The 20,408-nt window shown below is 43.2% G+C and overlaps 1 protein-coding gene across 1 annotated transcript in view; it reads left to right on the forward strand.

Annotated features, from left to right (window-relative positions):
• Window positions 1-20,408, forward strand: part of LOC126092263 (threonine-rich protein-like) — an 86,344-nt gene that overhangs the window by 51,237 nt on the left and 14,699 nt on the right. Inside the window, exon 4 of the mRNA XM_049907778.1 lies at window positions 20,137-20,325. Within this exon, the coding sequence (XP_049763735.1) occupies window positions 20,137-20,325 (189 nt within the window). The remainder of the gene's footprint in view (window positions 1-20,136; window positions 20,326-20,408) is intronic.

Genomic DNA, 20,408 nt, shown 5'->3' on the forward strand with positions numbered 1-20,408 from the left:
TCTGTCCTATGACAGATTATTTGTTGAAACTGTCTATTTAAGACTTGTCTGACCACATTTTTGTTGTGTTCATCGTTACAAAACACTGTGATATGTAGATGTCGGATACGTGTAGCTTAAGAACCTGTGTATACAAGAGTATTACATGATAGAATGAAATTGGCAGATAAAAACAAATACGCGTCGATCCAGAATCGAGCCCCCGATCTTCTGCAAGCCAACCAAAAACGCTACCACCTGCACCAACTACACTGCTGACAGAGGTAGTTACCGTACATGTGATTACAGTGTTGCTAGACTGCCAATTTTTAACTTCCATTTACTGCCCGAAGTATGCCCACGACGAAATTTTGTGACAGGCATTTTTGTATTGCTAGTATGTGAGGAATCGCGCTGTGAAGTCCAAGTGCGCAAATCTTCCTTCACCCTGTGTATTCTCATTAAACACAATGGGAGACAGTCACTACCTTCGCATTACACATTTACTCGCGAGAAATCTCAATAAATAAAATGTTCTCAGGTTTCCAACCACGTCAATTGCTTAAAACTACACGAGCTTTCGGCCAAGCACTCCTTGGCCATTGTCAAGTGTTATGACTGCCAGTGGGCTGTTGCTGCGCCCTTATATACGCTAGATGTCGGCTGTGACGTCACTGGTGCCCTGACATTGCCATATACGGGCATGTTTTGAGTCGGCGTTCGATGTGCCCTCTTCAACCGCGCGATCGCTGGATCACACGCAGCACTGAGCTGCAAGCCACCGTCTCTATTCAGGGTGTTTGCGGTAATTTTTATTTCAATAGCTTCCTTTATTAAACTGTCCCAGAAGCCGTTAGTGCGAGCCACGACAGAGGCATCGTCAAATTTTATGTGGTGACCATTTTCTATCGCAAGCTCAGTTAACGCCGATTTCTCTGGAGAACGTAGGCGATAATACCTCTCATGTTCATTCCTGCGTTGTTCCACAGTGCGCACTGTTTGTCCGATGTACTTCTGGCCACACTCACAAAGTATTTCGAAGACTCCAGGTGTTCTGAGACCTACTGCGTCTTTAACTGAATTGACGGATTTTCGTTGGAGGCCTGAATATTGATTGATCTTGTGTCTTTTCAACAGGCGGCTTATCTTACCCGACACAGAGCCACAGAATGGCAGCAAAGCAAGTTTCTTTTCCTGCTCTTCGTCGGTGGTCTTATTCTGATATTTCCCAGAAATCACTTGTTTCACTTGATGGGCGCTGTAGCCGTGAGTAAAAGAACTGAAAGAAGTGATTTCTGGGAAATATCAAATAAGACCACCGACGAAGAGCAGGAAAAGAAACTTGCTTTGCTGCCATTCTGTGGCTCTGTGTCCGGCAAGACAAGCCGCCTGTTGAAAAGACACAAGATCAAATCAATCTTCAGGCCTCCAACGAAAATCCGCCAATTGCTGAGACCAGTTAAAGACGCAGTAGGGCTCAGAACACCTGGAGTCTACGAAATACTTTGTGAGTATGGCCAGAAGTACATCGGACAAACAGTGCGCACTGTGGAACAACGCAGGAAAGAACATGAGAGGTATTATCACCTACGCTATCCAGAGAAATCTGCATTAGCTGAGCGTGCGTTAGAAAACGGCCACCACATAAAATTTGACGATACCTTTGTCGTGGCTCGCACTAACGGCTTCTGGGACAGTTTAATAAAGGAAGCTGTTGAAATAAGAATTACCGCAAACACCCTGAATAGAGACGGTGGCTTGCAGCTCAGCGCTGCGTGAGATCCAGCGATGAAGGCGGTTGAAGAGGGCACATCGAACGCTGACTCAAAACATACCCGTATATGGCAATGTCAGGGGCACCAGTGACGTCACAGCCGGCAGCTAGCGTATATAAGGGCGCACCAACAGCCCACTGGCAGTCATAACACTTGACAATGGCCAAGGAGTGCTTGGCTGAAAGCTCGTGCAGTTTTAAGTAATTGACGCGGTTGGAAACCCGAGAACATTTTATTCGATGTTATCGCCGCGAGTCTCTGCATTCATACAAATCTTAATAAAGGTTCAGTACGACGAAATATCGTCGCACGTTGTCCACGCCGTGATCCATTGGCTGGTGCGGCTGACGCGTATGTGTGTAATTGGCACTGTGCACTTCGATGTTCACTTTTTGTTAAAAACTAATACTTTTTGCCACCAATTCATATAATTTTAACGGTATGCTGCGAGTCAACCAACAGCAACGGTGGCCCACTCTGCCGATAATACTTCCAGTACACCATCTCAGGCTACAGCACCACACTCCAACCTCACCGGCTCACCTCTCTCAGTATTCGACAATCGATCATTTACCTGTTCGCAAGCTGTGTGAGCGACATGAATCCCTTACAACTTCACTGTTCGTTTGTGCAATTTTCGTTTTGGTATGTTATATACAGGTTGGTCCATCTGAAGTTTCGGAAGAGATTATCTCGAAAACCATACATCATGTAAAAATAGTGGGTAAGACAAGTTCGTAAGCTCAAAGGGGGACATCAAATGATACTATACGTGACCCCTTGGGTGGGGCGGGGGCAACTTTTAAATCTTAATTGGAAACCCCCATTTTTTATTGCAGATTCGGATTCTTCATAAATAAAGTAATCAAGTTTTGTCTGAAACATTCTTTTGAACCATTGACAGATGGCGCTGAAATCGAGAAAAATTAAAATTGGGGAGAAACCCCGATTTCTTTAGAATGATCCGAGAAGAACGCACCAAATCGATACAAAATGTGCATCAGTTCTTTCATTACACCAAATTAAGCTATTAGCAAGGATAGATTAGCTATTAGATAGGATAGATTAGATAGGATAGATTTTGTAAAGAGGAAGCCGCCTGATAGAATTTTGCACAGAGCACAACTTAATCATAGCTAACACTTGGTTTAAGAATAATGATAGAAGGTTGTATACATGGAAGAACCCTGGAGATACTAGAAGGTTTCAGATAGATTATATAATGGTGAGAGAGAGATTTAGGAACCAGGTTTTAAATTGTAAGACATTTCCAGGGGCAGATGCGGACTCTGACCACAATCTATTGGTTATGATCTGTAGATTAAAACTGAAGAAACTGCAAAAAGGTGGGAATTTAAGGAGATGGGACCTGGAAAAACTGAAAGAACCAGAGGTTGTACAGAGTTTCAGGGAGAACATAAGGGAACAATTGGCAGGAATGGGGGAAAGAAATACAGTAGAAGAAGAATGGGTAGCTTTGAGGGATGAAGTAGTGAAGGCAGCAGAGGATCAAGTAGAAAAAAAGACGAGGGCTAGTAGAAATCCTTGGGTAACAGAAGAAATATTGAATTTAATTGATGAAAGGAGAAAATATAAAAATGCAGTAAGTGAAGGAGGCAAAAAGGAATACAGACGTCTCAAAAATGAGATCGACAGGAAGTGCAAAATGGATAAGCAGGGATGGCTAGAGGACAAATGTAAGGATGTAGAGGCTTATCGCACTAGGGGTAAGATAGATACGGCCTACAGGAAAATTAAAGAGACCTTTGGAGATAAGAGAACCACTTGTATGAACATCAAGAGCGCAGATGGAAACCCAGTTCTAAGCAAAGAAGGGAAAGCAGAAAGGTGGAAGGAGTATATAGAGGGTCTATACAAGAGCGATGTACTTGAGGACAATATTATGGAAATGGAAGAGGATGTAGATGAAGATGAAATGGGAGATACGATACTGCGTGAAGAGTTTGACAGAGCACTGAAAGACCTGAGTCGAAACAAGGCCCCCGGAGTAGACAACATTCCATTGGAACTACTGACGGCCTTGGGAGAGCCAGTCCTGACAAAACTCTACCATCTGGTGAGCGAGATGTATGAAACAGGCGAAATACCCTCAGACTTCAAGAAGAATATAATAATTCCAATCCCAAAGAAAGCACGTGTTGACAGATGTGAAAATTACCGAACAATCAGTTTAATAAGCCACAGCTGCAAAGTACTAACACGAATTCTTTACAGACGAATGGAAAAACTAGTAGAAGCCGACCTCGGTTTAGATCAGTTTGGATTCCGTAGAAATACTGGAACACGTGAGGCAATACTGACCTTACGACGTATCTTGGAAGAAAGATTAACGAAAGGCAAACCTACGTTTCTAGCATTTGTAGACTTAGAGAAAGCTTTTGACAATGTTGACTGGAATACTCTCTTTCAAATTCTAATGGTGGCGGGGGTAAAATACAGGGAGCGAAAGGCTATTTATAATTTGTACAGAAACCAGATGGCAGTTATAAGAGTCGAGGGACATGAAAGGGAAGCAGTGGTTGGGAAGGGAGTAAGACAGGGTTGTAGCCTCTCCCCGATGTTATTCAATCTCTATATTGAGCAAGCAGTAAAGGAAACAAAAGAAAAATTTGGAGTAGGTATTAAAATCCATGGAGAAGAAATAAAAACTTTGAGGTTCGCCGATGACATTGTAATTCTGTCAGAGACAGCAAAGGACTTGGAAGAGCAGTTGAACGGAATGGATGGTGTCTTGAAGGGAGGATATAAGATAAACATCAACAAAAGCAAAACACGGATAATGGAATGTAGTCGAATTAAGTCGGGTGATGCTGAGGGTATTAGATTAGGAAATGAGACACTTAAAGTAGTAAAGGAGTTTTACTATTTGGGGAGCAAAATAACTGATGATGGTCGAAGTAGAGAGGATGTAAAATGTAGACTGGCAATGGCAAGGAAAGCGTTTCTGAAGAAGAGAAATTTGTTAACATCGAGTATAGATTTAAGTGTCAGGAAGTCATTTCTGAAAGTATTTGTATGGAGTGTAGCCATGTATGGAAGTGAAACATGGACGGTAAATAGTTTGGACAAGAAGAGAATAGAAGCTTTTGAAATGTGGTGCTACAGAAGAATGCTGAAGTTTAGATGGGTAGATCACATAACTAATGAGGAAGTATTGAATAGGATTGGGGAGAAGAGAAGTTTGTGGCACAACTTGACCAGAAGAAGGGATCGGTTGGTAGGACATGTTCTGAGGCATCAAGGGATCACCAATTTAGTATTGGAGGGCAGCATGGAGGGTAAAAATCATAGGGGGAGACCAAGAGATGAATACACTAAGCAGATTCAGAAGGATGTAGGTTGCAGTAGGTACTGGGAGATGAAGAAGCTTGCACAGGATAGAGTAGCATGGAGAGCTGCATCAAACCAGTCTCAGGACTGAAGACCACAACAACAACAACATCCTACCCGCCACAGTTGTTGATGGAGGGAGGCAGAATGGTATTAAAATCTCGTTAGGGAACTCTTCACAACTGCATTACTCACCCGACTGTGGCGCTACCGTGGCCAAACTGCGTACTATGGCTCAGTGTAAGAGTCGGTGCAATGCGATCAGACGTCACTTCACTTTCAGATTGTGAACCGTAAGCATGATCTGACGAAAGTTAATTATTTTTTAGCGAAACATGGCTCACTATCCTCCTACAGAGATTGTTGATATGATGTTACGTTTAGGTGAATGCCATAACAATTAGGCTGCAGCTGCACAATGGTATGCGCATCGTTTCCCAAACAGACGACATCCAAGCGAAAACATTATTCGAAATTGCACTCAACGAGCTCGAAATGGATACATGCACCGTCCACCTCGTCATCGCGAATACAATGAAAATGATGCTCGTAGCCTTGCGTACTCGGCTCTGTTCAACTGGATCCCGATATGGGCAGTCGTGCGATTCAGCGACAAACTGGAATATCGACATGAACTTTTTTGAGGATTTTCAAGGCACATAAATATCATGCGTATCATATCACACTGACACAGGCATAAACGCCGAAAGATATGCAAATACGCGTGCATTTCTGCCGATGGGCCTTGGAAATGATAAGAGGTGACAATGATTTTTTTAGATACGTTTTGTTCGCCGATGAACCCACATTAAAAACAATGGCGAATTAAAGTGTCATGTTTGTCGTTATTGGTTCCCTGTCAATCCACAATGGCACAGACCTTGACAATCAACAAAAATGGTCATTAATGGTCTGGTGTGGAATTTTAAACTGTCACTTGATAGGACCGTATTTTTTTGACCGAAATGTTACTGGGGAATCTTATTTACAACTTCTCCACAATGATTTGTTGGAGCTAATGGAAGATGTTGGTTTAGAAACTAGGCAACGAATGTGGTTCCGACAGGACGGAGCAGCTCCCCATTATGCTAATAGTGTGCGGAACGTTTTAAATTTACAGTACCATGGTCGGTGGATAGGATGCAGCGGACCAATTTAGTGGCCTACACGGTCACCAGACCTTACAACTCCTGATTTTTCGTGTGTGGTTATTTAAAAAATGTTGTTTAATGCTGACAGCCAACAACCCGAAACGATATGGAGCAACGCATTCGAAGAGCGTGTGCAGCCATACCACGGGATGTGCTGCTCCAAACTGTGGACAACTTTCGCAGTCGATTGACTTTATGCATTGAAGCAAATGGGGATTATTTTGAACAATTTCTTCGTTGATAATTTCATTAATTAAGCACCCAAAATTGTGGGAGGCAAGGGGACTCACAATAATGAAGCACCCCAACATGCGAGAGACAAGGGGACTCACACTAATGAAGCACCCCAACATGTGAGAGGGAAGGGGACTCATCCTAACGAAGCACCCCATGGGAACATCATTCTACTACGTCCATGTCGGTGTTCCTGGGTAACGCTAAAAGTAGGATACAGTACATTTTGTACAAAAAATGCTTAATATGGCATAACGAAAGAATTGGTGCACATTTTTTATCGATTTGATGCGTCTTTCTCACATAATTCTAAATAAAGCAGAATTCTTCCCCAATTTTACTTTTTTCTAGATTTCAGCGCCATCTGTCAATGGTTTAAAAAAATGTTTCAGACAAAACTTGGTTACTTTTTTTATGGAGAATCCGAATATGCAATAAAAATATGAGTTTCCATTTAAGATTTAAAAGTTGCCCCTCGCCCCACCCAAGGGGGCGTGGCTAGGGGTCACGTGTAGTATCATTTGGTGTCCCCCTTTGAGCTTACGAACTTGTCTTACCAACTATTTTTACCCGATGTATAGTTTTCGAAATAATCTCATCCGAAACTTCAGATTGACCACCCTGTGTACATTATTTTCCTATTACTTTGATTGTTTTTTATGGTTGCTTAACTCTATAAGTCCCTCCGCTTGTTTTTGAAGCTGAACTGTCTTACAAGTAAACAGTAGAATGTCAACAAACCAAAGAATGTGGTTCGAACATCATCCATCAAAGCGTTTTCTTTCTTCATGCTCGTCATTGAAGGATCTGAATATTTCCTCAAGAACAGTGGTTCCCAATCCTTCTTGGGTCATTACCACTGAGTGCAATCAGATATTAGCTAGTAACCTCCCTCCATCCCCCCCCCCTCGATCCCCACACCGTCATCAGTGTTAGCGCTAATTACACTTTAAAATAAAAAATCGATTTCCCTGAATACTTTTATTTTTAAAATGATGACAAATAAGTTATATTTAGTTAATGTAGGTGTTTTATTAAGCCTCAATCTAATGAGACATTTAGTACTGCTTATTTATAGCAACCTTTTTTTATCGAATGATGAAATAATTCTCACTGCAACCTACAACTGCTCCTCAGAAAAGACGTTGAAAGCACACACTTGTTACAAAATGTGGTTCCTGTACACTACTCCTGTCCCTAGTGACATTTTCTTCACCCTCATCAAGTACCCCATCCAAAATCAACCAAGCTAATATGTCTGCACTATTCTTATTATCTGTAATGACTTGTTTTTTGTCACGCTTCTGCCCTCTACCCTGTCACATGCCCAGAACACAATTTCTTCCTTAATATGGCTCTACTTCACTTAGTTGCGGTACAGGTATTCAATATTTGGTTTTAACTCATTTGATTTGACAATAAACATAATTTCTCACATTTGAAGCAACGTTTTAATAATATGCAAATTTTCAGTTTCCTGCACCACTCTATTACTCCTAGAGTCCGTAGTTTCCGATTTACTCCAGAGGAATGTGAAAAAGTGACCTTTGAATGTCCTCACCGCTGCCATGCTCATTCTCCACCGGTCAGGATTATTAGCGTGTTATTCATTGTCCTCCATGCAACGACCGTACGGAAGTTATTGACCGATTGGTCTACATTCACTGGACAAAATGATTTCTTCTTCAGAGGCCGTTAGTACCGAACTGAATGTTTTCTCAAAATCAGTATATTGCAGACAGAGCGGTAACTCATACTCATTGGTCTGTTGCGTAATTTCTGTCATGAGTGAAGCACCACTCTTTGCAGACACGATGAACAGTGCCCTTTGATACAGAAAAAAATGGGACAACGCTACTCAAAGTGTGATTACCCGCGCCTACAAACACGGCAGTTGGTTCCTACCACTCGGTCATGCCTGAGCGTCGACCCACCTTACAGCAGTGGTTCCGCACCCAACAGACCATACACTGCTGTAACTACTCCTTTCTTAGTGTATCTGTCTTATGACAGGTTTCAACTGAAGGCTCTCCATCGTGTCCTGTTCTGAGCATCTTCCTTCATACGCTCGTAATTTCGTCCTCTTCTAATGTTGTCCATCATTCTTGTTCTCTCCCTACATCTTCCTCTCATTTTTTTCTAATTTTCCCTACATAATTCTTTGAAGGAGACAGTTTCTACGCAGATTTCTTCCTCTTTCTGATCACTTCTAACGATCTTCTATCTTCCCACATATTCTTCATTAATTCTTCATTCTTAAGTCTGACAATTTAACTGTCTATGGATTACTGCAGCATAACGCTACACTCAAGACATAACATTTAGCAATCTCAATTCGACTGGATTTCTTCTAGATTTTACTGACCGCTTCACCCTTCCAAAAGCTGTCTCTACAATTGATATCCTCCATCTTACTTCTTGTACACAGATTCCGATCCATACCAACAAATTTCCCACGTACAAGAAAGATTTTACTTGTTCTGTATTTTTCCCATCAAAGAATACATTCATTACCTCTCCACAAAAGTTTTCAACCATAACTGAAATCAGCTGAACACTAAAACTTTCAACCATTCTCTGACAGCTATTACATTCATATTCAACATTCTACAACTCACACTGAATAACCACAATCACCTCCACCCCACAAAAAAGTTCCATGTATATACTCTCTCCCTCCCTCTCTTTCATACACACACGCACTTACAGATATAAACATAACAGAAATGAATAAATGCTAGGTTTCAGCATATATTTCATTAGGTTGGCAACATGTATGTAAACAAACCAAACAGGATGGAACACATAGTGAACTCACAGTAGTTACGTCTTGAAATCACAGTTTTAGATCAAATATCTATAAATAGTGACAGAAGACTAATAGTGCATCACAACAATAAGAACAAACAAGGTGAAAAGTGGGAAGAAGAAAGTTCTGAACATAAAAACTTGCTTATGTATCATAAATAGACCTGTAGTGCGACCTCCAGCTTGTGACCAGATGAGAGGATACGCAGATGCAACCAAAAACGCGAAGAACTGTAAGCAATCACTTATGTACATAAAAAAATCTACAAATAAACCACATAAAAGCCAATATGTATCAGTCTAGAACCCAATGATGATGTCTTAAGGTGAAAAAAGCGAAATGCGTCTGGAAGAAATAAAATACAGTGCAGCAAGAAAATGCGGTTTTTATTCACAAACAAATAAACAACATGTTAACTGGAGCGTCATTGTTGCTTACTGTATCACTTTTGTCTTTCCTGTGTTCATCTTCATTCCACACTGGTCGCCCATTCGTGCTATACTCTTCATCATCTACTGTAGCTTCTCTTCTGATTCCGCTAACACTGCTTGATCATCCGAGTACATTATAGTCTTCATCCTTTCTGCTCTAATGACGGTGCCTCATGCGTCCTCTGTGGCCTTACCTGTCTTCTTCATGTATGGATGTGGCAGGAAAGCCGATTTGAAGCAGAAAATTTCATACGGAAATGTGTCCTATTACGAATGGTTTTCGAGATAGAAGACGTGTAATGTACATTTATTTTTGGGCTAATGCGTCCAAGTATGCGTCTTAGCCAGTTAACCTCTTTGACATTTTATTCTAGCCCAACCTACCCCGGTCCTTCCAACCTGGTTTTTCCGGATGTCTTCCCGCCTTTAAACTGGTCCACTGAACACGAAGTTGTCCACGGTGGGTTACGGGTGAAGTAGTGCGAGGGACTGAGAGTGTATCAGAAAGAGGGGTCGCGGCCAGATCCAGAGCGCCCTCTCCGACGTGCACCGCTCTCACACTTTCCAAGTTGAGCCGTCCGTGATCCCAAACATTGTCGAAAGTTCCAATTGACGGCGGCCGCGGGGTCATGCTCCACTCGTAAGATTCAAGGTGCAGTGGAAAATCCCACTAAACTGACGAGCGACACATACCAATCCAATGGGCTCTTGTGCCGCCAATTTCAGGACGAGGCTATCTGACGTCACAGAGCGTTCACTGTGCGGTGTCCAATCGATTTCCTACATCTACGCTGACGCGGGGAAATAGTCTCGCCCCCCGCTACACACATAAGATCAAAAGTTCATCGAACTACCGGTGCCAGAGAGTTGCACCCAGCGGGTCGTCTAGCGTCACCCTTTGGGAAGGTCGGAAATGTTACTCTCTGGTGGTGTCGACCAAGTTAGGCCAAGACGCCAGACTGTAGAAATCATTTACACCGGGTCCGGACCGTCGCCTTCCCAATCGCTTCACAGTGTGTACAGTAGGCCGGAATCGAACTCGGGTCGCATGCGCAGACTTACGAGCCGGCCGCTATTGTCTGCGGATCCTAAAGAACCCGCAGGAAGGCCACTCGGGAGTCAGGCCGGCTGTAGCTTCATTGCCCCCCCCTGCCCCCCCGCGCCCCCCCGCCCCCCCCCCCCGCGCCACCCCCCCCCCCCGTAGCCATAGACCACCCAACTGAAGGCTATCAGTGCTGCAGAGGAAACATGCAGAGTCCCACACCAAGAGTGATTACAGTTCCTCACACTGGTACATCATTCAATCCTCTCTTGCTTGGTCAGTTCAGTTCCTCAATTCATTGTTCAGACTTTTTAGTACTTTCTTCTGCTTTCTTCTCAATTTCCATTTTTTCAATTCCCACCCTCATCCATTTTATCCAACATACGTCCTATTTGACGAGCTACACTACTGGACATTAAAATTTCTACACCAAGAAGAAAAGCAGATGATAAACGGGTATTCATTAGACAAATATATTATACTAGAACTTACATGTGATTATATTTTCAAGCAATTTGGGTGCTTAGATCCTGAGAAATCAGTACCCAGAACAACCACCTCTAGCCGTAATAACGGCTTTGATACACCTGGGCATTGAGTCAAACAGAGCTTGGATGGCGTGTACAGGTACAGCTGCTCATGAAGCTTCAACACGATACCACAGTTCATCAAGAGTAGTGACTGGCGTATTGTGACGAGCCAGTTGCTCGGTCACCATTGACCAGACGTTTTCAGTTGGTGAGAGATCTGGAGAATGTGCTGGCCAGGGCAGCAGTCGAACATTTTTTGTATCCAGAAAGGCCCGTACAGGACCTGCAACATGCGGTCGTGCATTATCCTGCTGAAATGTAGGGTTTCGCAGGGATCGAATGAAGGGTAGAGCCATGGGTCGTAACACATCTGAAATGTAACGTCCACTGTTCAAAGTGCTGTCAAAGCGAACAAGAGGTCAGCAAGAAGTGTAACCAATGGCACCCCATACCATCATGCCGGGTGATACGCCAGTATGGCGATGACGAATACACGCTTCCAATGTGCGTTCACCGCGATGTCGCCTAACACAGATGCGACCATCATGATGCTGTAAAAAGAACCTGGATCCATCGAAAAAATGACGTTTTGCCATTAGTGCACCCAGGTTCGTCGTTGAGTACACCATCGCAGGCGCTCCTGTCTGTGATGCAGTATTAAGGGTAACCGCAGCCACGGTCTCCGAGCTGATAGTCCATGCTGCTGCAAACGTCGTCGAACTGTTCGTGCTGATGGTTGTTGTCTTGCAAACGTCCCCATTTGTTGACTCAGGGATCGAGACGTGACTGCACGATCCGCTACAGCCATGCGGATAAGATGCCTGTCATCTCGACTGCTAGTGATACGAGGCCGTTGGGATCCAGCACGGCGCTCCGTATTACGCTCCGTATTACCTTCCTTAACCCACCGATTCCATATTCTGCTAACAGTCATTGGTTCCCGACCAACGCGAGCAACAATATCGCGATACGATAAACCGCAATCGCGATAGGCTACAATCGGACATTTATCAAAGTCGGAAACGTGATGGTGCGCATTTCTCCTCCTCACACGAGGCATCACAACAACGTTTCACCAGGCAACGCCGGTCAACTGCTGTTTGTAGATGAGAAATCGGTTGGAAACTTTCCTCATGTCAGCACGTTGTAGGTGTCGCCACCGGCGCCAACCTTGTGTGAACGCTCTGAAAAGCTAATCATTTGCATATCACAATATCTTCTTCCTGTCGGTTAAATTTCGCGTCTGTAGCACGTCATCCTTGTGGTGTACAAATTTTAATGGCCGGTAGTGTAACAACCTAGATTATTCCTATGATACACTGAAGCGCCAAAGAAACTGGTATAGCCATGCACATTCAAATACAGAAATATGTAAACAGGCAGAATACGGCACTGCGGTCAGCAACGCCTATATAAGACTACAAGTGTTTGGCGCAGTTGTTAGATCGTGTACTGCTGCTACAATGGCAGGTTATCAAGATTCCAATGAGTTTGATCGTGATATTATTATCGGCAAACGAGCGATGGGACACAGCATCTCCGAGGCAGCGATGAAGTGGGAATTTTTCTGTACGACCATTTAACGACTGTACCGTGAATATTAGGAATCCGGTAAAACATCAAATCTCCGACATCACTGCGACCGGGAAAAGATCCATCAACAACGGGACCAACGACGACTGAAGAGAATCGTTCAACGTGACAGAAGTGCAACTCTTCTGCAAATTGCTGAAGATTTCAGTGCCGGGCCATCAACAAGTGTCAGCGTGCGAAACATTCAACGAAACATCATCGATATGGACTTTCGGAGCCGAAGGCCCACTCGTGTACCCTTGATGACTGCACGACTCAATGTTTTACGCCTCGTCTCGGCTCGTCAACACCAACACTGAGCTGTTGATGACTGGAAACCTGTTGTCTGGTCGGATGAGTCTCGTTTCAAATAGTATCGAGCAGATGGACGTGTACGGGTATTGGGACAACCTCATGAATCCATGGACCCTGCATGTCAGCAGGGAACTATTCAAGCTGGTGGAGACCCTGTAATAATGTGGGGTGTGTGCATTTTGAGTGATATGGGACTTCTGATACGTCTAGATACGACTCTGACAGGTGACACGTATGTAAGCATCCTGTCTGATCACCTGCATCCATTCATGTCCATTGTACATTCCAACGGTGTTGGAAAATTCCAGCAGGACAATGCGACACCCCACACGTCCGGAATTGCTACAGATTGGCTCCAGGAACACTTCTGAGTTTAAACACTTTCACTGGCCACCAGACTCTCCATACATGAACATTACTGAGCGTATCTGGGATGCCTTGCAATTACTGTCCAGAAGAGATCTCCACCCTCTCGTACCCTTACGGATTTCTGGACAGCCCTGCAGGATTCATGGTATGAATTCCCTCCTGCACTACTTCAGGCATTAGTCGAGTTCATGCCACTTCGTGTTGCTGCACTTCTGCATGCCTGCGGGGCCCTACACGGCATTAGGCAAGTGTACCAGTTTCTTTGGCTCTTCGGTGTATGTACATAATGTCATATAAGTGTATCAGGAACCAATGCCTGGGACGAATACGGAAATTTCGAGTTTTACGTAAATTTATGTACATCATCAACTACTCCAGTTACTAACTCGACACCTAAATAGCGAACTACTATTACTATTTGAAAGCGGTGGATGAATTTCTAACACAATCTGTGTACTGAAAGCAGAGAAAAATTAATACACAGACTGGTGTGTGGCTTAGTGACCTGATACGCGATCGTGCAGATGGCGCACGTAAACAACAGTGTGGGACAGAACTTACAATACAACTCTGTGTATTACTAATTTTTTTCCTTTCGATTTTGCTGTTGTGATGTGTCTCTTTCTGTCAAACAGAGGTTGAATTAATTGTGCTAATATTTTTCTTATGATATGTTGAAATCTTGTACTGTTTCCTATTATAAAACTGAATGAAATGTATTTGCAGTTGCAAACACGGACAACCGTCAGCTGTGTAACGGAATGACTACAGCGAAAAGTTGTGGCTGACTGGGACTCGAACCCGGATTTCTGCTTTATGCGAGGAGTCGCCTTAACCACTTTACCTATTCGTGCACGTCTCACGGATAGACCCATACTTCCAGATGTCGTTCCTACGTCACACCGTGTATTCGTACACACAATATGTAATTCCCGTTCAGGGGAGGATATTTTAATTGAAAGTCGCTGTCCAGTATCGACGGGTAAATACGAGGGTCACTCCAAAAGAAATGCACACTATTTTTGTAAAAATAAAGTTTTCATTGTGCATATGTGAAAGTTTTACAGTGGGTAGATACATCCTTCCCGCTTGTTTTCTAACTTAGTTCAACCTGTTCCCGTGAGTGGCGCCATCACAGCATGTCTTCAAGATGGCTGCTACACTTGACGTTCGTCAGAAGCAACATGCTGTCATAGAATTCCTGTACTGTGAAGACGAGACAGTGTGAAACATCCACAAGAGGTTGAAAAAGGTGTATGGAGAAGCTGCGGTCGATCGCAGTACAGTTAGTCGGTGGGCAAGCAGGTTACGTGATGAAAGCACGCACGGCATTATTGAGGATTGTCCTCGCAGCGGCAGGCCTCGTACTGCACACACTCCAGACAATGTGCAGAGAGTTAACGAATTGGTGACTGCTGACAGACACATCACAGTGAACGAATTGTCACGCTACGTTGGGATAGGAGAAGGAAGTGTTTGCAGAATACTGAAAGTGTTGGCGTTATAAAAGGTTTGTGCCAGGTGGGTTCCCAGGATGTTGACAGTGGCTCACAAAGAAACAAGAAAAATGGTATGCAGCGAACTTTTGGAACAGTACGAGAATGGTGAAGATGAATTTCTTGGAAGAATTGCGACAGGTGATGAAACATGGCTCCATCATTTTTCACCAGAGATGAAGAGGCAATCAGTGGAGCGGCATCGTGCAAATTCACTCAAGAAAAAAATTCAAAACCACACCTTCTGCTGGAAAAGTTACTCGTATGGCTACGATGTTTTTCGATTCCGAAGGACTCTTGCTTGTGGACATCATGCCAAGTGGAACCACCGTAAATTCTGATGCATATGTGACGACGCTGGAGAAACTTCAAGCTCGACTGAGTCGTGTTCGACCACATCGGCAAAAGCAGGATGTTTTGCTGTTGCACGACAGTGCACGGCCACATGTCAGTCAAAAAACCATGGAAGCGATCACAAAACTCGGGTGGACAACACTGGAACACCCGTTTAGAGTCCTGACCTGGCTCCATGTGACTATTATCTCTTTGGGAAACTGAAAGACCCTCTTCGTGGAACAAGGTTTGAAGATGATGACTCCCTTGTGCACGCTGCCAAACAGTGGCTCCAACAGGTTTGTCCAGAATTTTACCGTGCGGGTATACAAGCGCTGGTTCCAAGATGGCGTAAGGCAGTTGAGAGGGATGAACATTACGTGGAGAAATGAAAATATTGTTCCTAAAGGATGTATCTACACACTGTAAAACTTTCAAACATGTAGAATAAAAGATGGATTTAAAAAAAAAAACTAGAGTGCATTTCTTTTGAAATGACCCTTGTACGATACTACAGTGCCTATGTTGTGAGGAAGAACGGTCGAATGTTCCTTCAGACATTCATTCATGTCAGAATGTACAATGCATCGTACTTCTAAAACAACGCAGCCACAGTAAAATCGTATCAATCCGCCGATAAAAGGCAGCGACTTTCAATTAAAATTTCCTCCCTCTGATAGGGAGTTACATGATGTGTACGTGTGTAGGTTGTAACGCACGAACGACGAGTGTGGGTCTCGTTGTGAGTCGTGAATGCATGACGAGAGAGGTGAAGGCGGCCGCTCGCGTAATGCAGGAAATGCGGGTTCGAGTCCTAGTCTGGCACAAATTTTCATCGTCATTCCATTATGCAGCTGAGGGTTGTCCGTATTCACAACTGCGATACATTTCATGTATTTCTTGCCGCAGTGCCTATGGCTGCCGCAGTGCCTGTAGTGACCGAAGTCCTTGTTCCTTCGGACTTGCACGTACGAGGGTTCTCCAGAAAGTAAGTTCCGATCGGTCGCGAAATGGAAACCATTGTGAAAAGCCGGTAAAGCTTTGCACAGATGTGTTGGGCAGTGTCTCTAGTATGCCCGTCGATCGTGTCGCGTCGCTCTTTCCAGTTTTGAGTGAACAGTGAGCGCGTAAAGTCTCCCGCCAAGTATGAGGGCCTGGTTAGAGATTTCGCCTGTGTCATGCAGCCCACATAACACAACTGTCGAGCCGTTCCTTCTTCATGCCAATTCTCAGCCGCTCACTGCAGGGGCAGTGAAGACGCTCCAGCAGTGTTTCCGATGAGAAGTGTTTCATCTCCCACAATAGAGTCCGTAATTGCCTCCCCCTGAGTCTAATCTCTACTCACAAGAACCGCTGGCTATGAAGACAAACTTTTTCCACAGACAAGGAGCTGCAGACCAGTGCAGATAACTGGCCGAAAGCACAGGCGGCTGCTTTCTATGACGAGGATATTGGAAAGTTGATACAATACTACGACAAAACTCGAAGTTGGAGCAGCAACCATGTAGAGAAGTAGGTGGAAGGTGTATGTTACTGTTACAAACAAAACGTTTCTGGTTTTCTCTGTGGTTTCCATTTCGCGACCGATCGGAACTTACCTTCTGGACAACCCTCGTATATAAGCGGGAGCATTGGATTGTACTTCTTAATAACACAGGCACAGCAATATCGTATGATAAACGTAAGCTAGTTGTACGTAGACACGCTGGTTTGTTCAGGGTCATACACTGTTATCAAAGAGTATCGTGGAGTTTCGATCCAATTAACGCTGAGCGTGCGAGCGCACAGGCAGTACACTGTAGAATAATGTTGAGATGTTAAACAGTCTGCTTGAACAGTCACGTTGCGTGCAGAGAACGGTAGAGAGAGTAGCGATACGGTGTGTTTGCTGAGACGTGGTCGAATGCCCGCGCTTCTGAAATATGGCTGGACAGAAGTTTGTTGTGGCCCGGCACAGTCTAACGCATTAAGCGTGTTCAGTACAATCACTGCTGGAGGATACCTGTTAACGCGAAGAGTACTGCGAATTCAATTTTATTTATTGTTTAGCTGTAAGAAGAGCCTGTACCAAACACTGACAACGAACAATGCTTTATATACACCGACAAGGGCTCAACACGAAGTAACATCTAACCAATTATCCGATTAGCCTTGTATACGACTAGCTAGCGTCCTACCTAATTTTGTGACTGGGTAATAGCAAGCTTGCTACAGAGTGGCTGCAGGAACACTCTTCTGAGTCTAAACACTTTCACTAGCCACCAAACTCTCCAGACATGAACATTATTGAGCGTATCAGTTCTACCTAAGACAATTTAGCAAAATAGATTCATTTCTATCCATTATTCCTGACCTGCAAAAGACCTAATGAATGAGAAGCATTAGCTATGTTTTTCTATAAAAAACTGAAGTCAAATAAAATAACTAATCAGTGAGTAACTTTTTGCAATGCTGAAACTAGTAACAATAATTAAAGTTCCAATTGTTTACAAAGACAGTGATTAACCAAAGTGACTACGTCTGGTAATTTGAACAGCAGTTTCAAAAGCAGTGCTTAACAGAATAAAATTCAGTAAAAGATATTATTTACCTATTTTTTCAACGATAAATTGGTTTCATTTTACGCAACTGCAATCACTTAGAATTGTTTGTTAAGTCTTGAGTAAATTATTGTAGTAATCGTATAAAGCTGTTTTCAGTAACTGTTAATAAGCAACAGTGAAAGTTGCAGTTATGATGAGATCAGCAACTCAGTGAAGTCATTTCTCGAATTTTATATACACTGATCAGCCAGAACATTATGACCACCGACCTACTATCGATATAAACCCATCCAGGCAACAGCAGCGTCGCCTGCCGAAGAATGAGTGCTAGTCAGACACACGCAGTGTTAATATAGTATCAATGAGCGTGTGGTCCTTGTGTAGAATGGCGAAGGCGAGCGATCAAACTGAGTTTGGCCGAGAGATGATTGTGATGTCACGGAGGTTCGGCACGAGCATTTTGGAAACTGGACGGCTTATCGCGTGTTCGAGGAGTGCTGCGGTGAGTTTCTTCAACACGTGGCGAACCCAAGGTGAAACGACGCCCACACGTCGTGGATTGGGTGGCCACCCCTCATTACGGATGTCGGACGCCGTAGGCTCGGCGGACTACTAAAACAGGACGGGCGGCGAACTTCGGTGAAACTAACATCAGACTTTAATGCTGGGCAGAGTACAAGTGTGTGTGTGTGTGTGTGTGTGTGTGTGTGTGTGTTGTGCAGGATTTCATTAATGATTTAGAACGAAAAGAGTATGAAAAGGAATGAAGGTAATATGTTTTATTTATTGACACTGCAGCAGCGCGTAGTTACCATTCATCGTTGAATGAGACATCCATATTAGGAAAGTTTAGATTTTTCGTTAAAGATTGAGTAATTTTCAATGTAAGGTATTTTTCGTGTTTATTAATGATTTGTCTAACATTTGTGAGCGTAAGAATTTGTCAAAGTTAATGAGTGTTGTAACATGAATTGCATACAAGTAATAATATATCAGTTTAAAAAACATTTTGTTAAAAGGATATTTCACCTAAGAGCATTGTCCACATCCTCGATCGAAGTCATTTTTTATTTAAAAGAGTGTCTAACTCAATGATGCGTAAAAAAGGTTTACTTGTTGTCTGGAGCATTGCACTAAGCTTTCAGCAAATGTAGTTAGTAATTTGCAGCTGGCGCACAGAGAACAGCAATAACCGTGTTTGCAAGCAATTACATTACATGGTAAGACATTTTCATTTCAGTATCACTTTGGTACGAAAATTATCAATGCACAGGTGCAATTTCATCAACAGCATTAGTAGGCAGGTCGTTAACGCATAGGGACCACTTTGTTTAATTAGAGAAATTTATAGTAAATTTCAGGATTTAATCAGTTTGCACATTTTGTTAGAAAGATTATAAAACAGGTCCAAATTCATGTTGCATTCTCGCAGGCAAACATATTTGGTCTCTGTCGCAGTTGGAAACGCACAAAGTCGCCCAAAGCTAACCAAGAGCAAAGCTACAACCAACCAAGCAAGCCAGTACGCAAATCAAATGAAGAGAATAATATTAATAAAGGAAATTTTCGAATTTTTTTTGTTCTCTGTTTATTACTAAGTTGTTTCTAGGCTTTACGATGTGATTGAAAAATGTTTGCCCACTGTGACATATGCATTTGAAACTGTTCTAATGTAATCATTAACAATATCGTGCTATTTTCGCCTGATAAAAAACAGCTATTCTTACATAAATTTACCAGTAATACAAATCACTGAATACAAGAACAGCAATTTTGTTTGCGTATTGAGCTGGCGACCGTTAATTTTCTTTATTCGTTTGCTAAATTCACAAAATTTTTCCAATTTTTACTGACTACTGTGATTTCAATTAATTCTTTATTTTCTTTTAACTTAAACCGAACATTCTTATCGCCATTGCTGAAAGCACAGAGGATTGGCGATTAGTTTATTGCGTGTCTTACGTTTCACAAATTTCATTTATTCTTCTGAGTAGATATCTTCCCTGCGCAACTGGGAACTTTGGATACGCGGCTCATTTAAATCCTGATTAGTCGGAAGTGTAAAGGGCTGTTTAAACTCCCATTCTACTCTGCGCAGCATGTTTACGGACGATCAGTACAGCCCCGTACTAAATGACTAAACACCGCTGCGCCACTAGTGTTTCTGGGCGGCTTTCTCCATAGGCTGGTGCGCATTCTGTTTCAGCTTTCTGACGTCGGATCCAGTCTGCACGAGCGGTCCCCCAGTCCCTGCCTGTGCCAGTGTGGGTCAGAATGGAGCACTGGCCACCAATCCAAGCATGTACTACGTCTGCACAGTCGACGCTAATAACGTACTGATCCCATCGCTCTACAAGTGCAACAACGGAGAAATATATGACGCCCCAACATACACGTAAGTTGCCAGTCAAACAGCTTACAACAGTCAGTGCGAAGCTAAGATGAAAAGATGCTACTGATACTAATGAAATTTTTGGT

The sequence above is a fragment of the Schistocerca cancellata genome, chromosome 7 (assembly GCF_023864275.1).
Source record: "Schistocerca cancellata isolate TAMUIC-IGC-003103 chromosome 7, iqSchCanc2.1, whole genome shotgun sequence".
NCBI lineage: Eukaryota > Metazoa > Arthropoda > Insecta > Orthoptera > Acrididae > Schistocerca > Schistocerca cancellata.